Source organism: Microtus ochrogaster, linkage group LG9 (genome assembly GCF_000317375.1).
Source record: "Microtus ochrogaster isolate Prairie Vole_2 linkage group LG9, MicOch1.0, whole genome shotgun sequence".
NCBI classification, from domain to species: Eukaryota; Metazoa; Chordata; class Mammalia; order Rodentia; family Cricetidae; genus Microtus; species Microtus ochrogaster.
Genome location: NC_022034.1, coordinates 11,453,426 through 11,456,627, shown reverse-complemented (window position 1 = coordinate 11,456,627; position 3,202 = coordinate 11,453,426). Strand labels below are relative to the sequence as shown.

The 3,202-nt window shown below is 46.1% G+C and overlaps 1 protein-coding gene across 2 annotated transcripts in view; it reads right to left on the bottom strand.

Annotated features, from left to right (window-relative positions):
- Window positions 1-1,677: 1,677 nt before the first annotated feature.
- Window positions 1,678-3,202, bottom strand: part of Serac1 (serine active site containing 1) — a 36,026-nt gene continuing 34,501 nt past the window's right edge. For both annotated transcript variants that reach the window (XM_005363399.2, XM_026787396.1), the window contains one exon: window positions 1,678-2,621. In XM_005363399.2, the coding sequence (XP_005363456.1) occupies window positions 2,485-2,621 (137 nt within the window). In that variant the 3' untranslated portion in view covers window positions 1,678-2,484. The remainder of the gene's footprint in view (window positions 2,622-3,202) is intronic.

Sequence of the window (3,202 nt, the reverse complement as noted above, 5' to 3'; positions counted from 1 at the left end):
CATGTTCAGGATTTTGTTTTGAGACAAGGATTCACTACATAGCCATGGTTGGCCTGGAACTTGCTATGTAAATCAGATTGGTGTGAACTCAGATCTCCCTGCTGGTATTAAAAACATATGCCATCATGTATATAGCCCAGGATATATTTAATGATTTCACCAACATATTTTTAGTTGTGGGTTGGCTTACCCCAAATGTACCCATAAATTACCATTATTCTAGAAATCTATGTGCATGTATGATAAAATACCAGACTATGTTCCATGCCATCGTACCACACATAATGAACTTATGTAAACTCAAGCTGAAGCTAACGGTGGACCTCATCAACACTACTGTGCTCCTGCAGCCTGACCACATCTGTTCATTACACAGATATTCATTCAAGAGCAATTTAGCTGAGAATGTAATTGCTCTCTTCCTTATTACTGTTGCTAACACTGGTAGCAGGGTTACTTGTTTTCCAGGGATCTCTGCATTTGGAGCACAGTATTTTTTTTTTATTTTCGAGACAGGGTTTCTCTGTAGCTTTGGTTCCTGTCCTGGAACTAGCTTTTCTAGACCAGGCTGACCTCGAACTCACAGAGATCCACCTGCCTCTGCCTCCCGAGTGCTGGGATTAAAGGCGTGCGCCACCACCGCCCGGCGGAGCACAGTATTTTCATTCTTTCTGTGTGCCTTCATTAGTCACTAAAGGCACACAAGGCCATGCCGGTGCTGCCAGTGCCTGCCTTGCACAGAATAGCTTGCTTCGAGTTAGTATCAGTCAATTGTCCTTCTGCAGCCTGCGCTTCTGTCCACATTCAGCCATCCCTGTGCTAGTGGGATATTCATTTGTGCTGCTGCTTTTTAATTATGTTCTTGTACTCATTTGTTTCTTTCAACCACTCCTTTATTCAGGTTATATTGCCTTAGAAGGGCATCTTCAGCCAGTGCTGGATTTGCTTTGTCCTGCCCTAGCAATGGAATTTCTTTTTCTTTCGAGACAGGGTTTCCCTGTATAACAGTCCTAGTTGTCCTGGAACTAGATCTTGTAGACCGGGCTGGCCTCAAACTCACAAGGATTCACCTGCTTCTGCCTCCCAAGTGCTGGGATTAATGGCGTGTGCCACCACAGCCCAGCCTGCATTTCTTTCCCCCTTGATCTTGCGTATGATAAACTTCATCTACACGTTTGTGATAATGGCCTTTCCATCATGTAAACAGGAAAAGCAGCAACAGTGATTTAGTGACACACCAGATAGCTCTTTTTAGATCAGTTTTAGAGCAGAACTGTATCCCCTTCACTGCTATGACAAACACCTGGGCAGCAGAGCTTAGGGAAGAAACAGTTACTTTGGCTCACAGTTTCTGTCAGTGGTCACCGGTCCCACTGCGTGAGACAGGGCCACATGGCAGACTGGTAGGATTAGCCAAACTGCTCACCTTATGGCAGCGAGGGAACAGAAACAGGAAAGGACCAATGCAAGATTTTCGTTACGCTAAGATCAACAAGGTGAAGGCATGGTTAGGCAAATTCATGAAGATGGAAAGTGTGTTAGTGTTTACCAGGGGCTGGGACAGAGGAGAGGAAACTGCTGCTCAGTGAGCTTCTTTGAGGGTGATAAAATAGTCTAAACTGGACAGTGGTGATCGCTGGGAACTCTGAATAAACCAAACTCAGTGAGATGGAAAACTGGAGGCTGAGGACGTGGTTTACTGGCAGAGTACTTGGCTAGCATGCACAATGTCTGGGTGTGACCCTAGCACCACAAACGAAAACAATTTTAAAAAAAAGGAAAAAAGTAATAAATGAATTTCATGTCAATAATGCTATTACTCAAACACAAAAAAGTCCATGAGCATGACTTCCTACTTTCCCATGCCAGAAGTACCTCTAAAGGAAACACAAAGGGAAGCCGGAGGGTCGGAGTCCTGATAGCTCTCGGTTAGTGTACCTGACAGCTTCACACAGTCCTTTTCATATGCTGATCCTTACTCTAGCTGTATCCAGAGCACAGCGCTGCAGAACTAGGTAAAATAGCCTAGAAACAAGTTTTAGGAAAAAAAAAAAAAAAAGACTGTTCTCAGCAACAAGGAAAAACAGACGCGTGCAAGACCACACATACACTGGTGTGCGTGCAGAGGGAGTGCCAAATATGTAGCTGACACATTAATGTTAAAAACTGGCACTAGAACTTACAGCCCATGGCACACATGACAAACACTGCCTCTCTAAGTTCCAACTTGCTCTCTCCAAATGGCAGGTTCATGGTACGCTGAGTGGCCTTCAGGGCGCTGGGATAATACAGGATGGTCTAGGTGGACAGGCTCTCTGGTCACAGTGGCTCTGTCCCAGCACTCTGTGAAAAGCTGCCTTCTGCTGTCTGCACACTGGCAGACCAGGCTGCCATGTGACTGCAGAGAACCGCACGGAGCCTAAGAAGAGGAGGGTACCACGGTTCCTGTACTGTATTCACACCGAGGACGGGAGATAGCCGCTGTCACTTCTCAAGGTCTCTGGCTAAGGTTTCGCGGATGAACTGTAGGGTGCGCTGATACAAAAATGCATCCTTTGTCTTCGGCTTACAGATGTTCAGGTGGTTGACATCCACAGGAATTAGATCCCCAATGCCTAAGTCTGAAGAAAGCACAAGTGTCAGTAAAGCCTGAGCGGAACTCGACTCCGTGCCCAGTGAGTGAAGTCTCAGTTTCTATTTTTCCTCCAGTTTCCACATGTGCTGAGCACTGGCCCTGCAGAGACGACCCTGGGCCTGCAGGCTGATCCAAACCATTCCGTGTGTGTGTGTGTGTGTGTGTGTGTGTGTGTGTGTGTGTGTGTGTGTGGAGAGGAGAAGATGAACAGGATTTGGTACTTCAATATTTGATTTCTAGAGGGACCAGAAAGGGTATCTGCTATTGCGGTCTGACAAGTCCACCTGGATGCAGGTAACAAGAGATGCCAATGAGTCACCACTGAGCGCAGGGAGAAGGGCAATAAAGGACAATCAGAATTACGAGGACAAAGCTATGGTTTCTAAGGTTACTTTAGACATCTGGCAGCCATGCTTGGAAATCTTCACGTAGCTGCTTTGCTAAGCCTCAGCCTAGGATTCTGCTAGAGTGTCTAAAGATAGGACCTTGGGATACTTCCCGTTTCCTGTGGAGTATACTGAGATGAAGTGGGGTACTTCCTGTTTCCTGTGGAGTATACTGAGATGA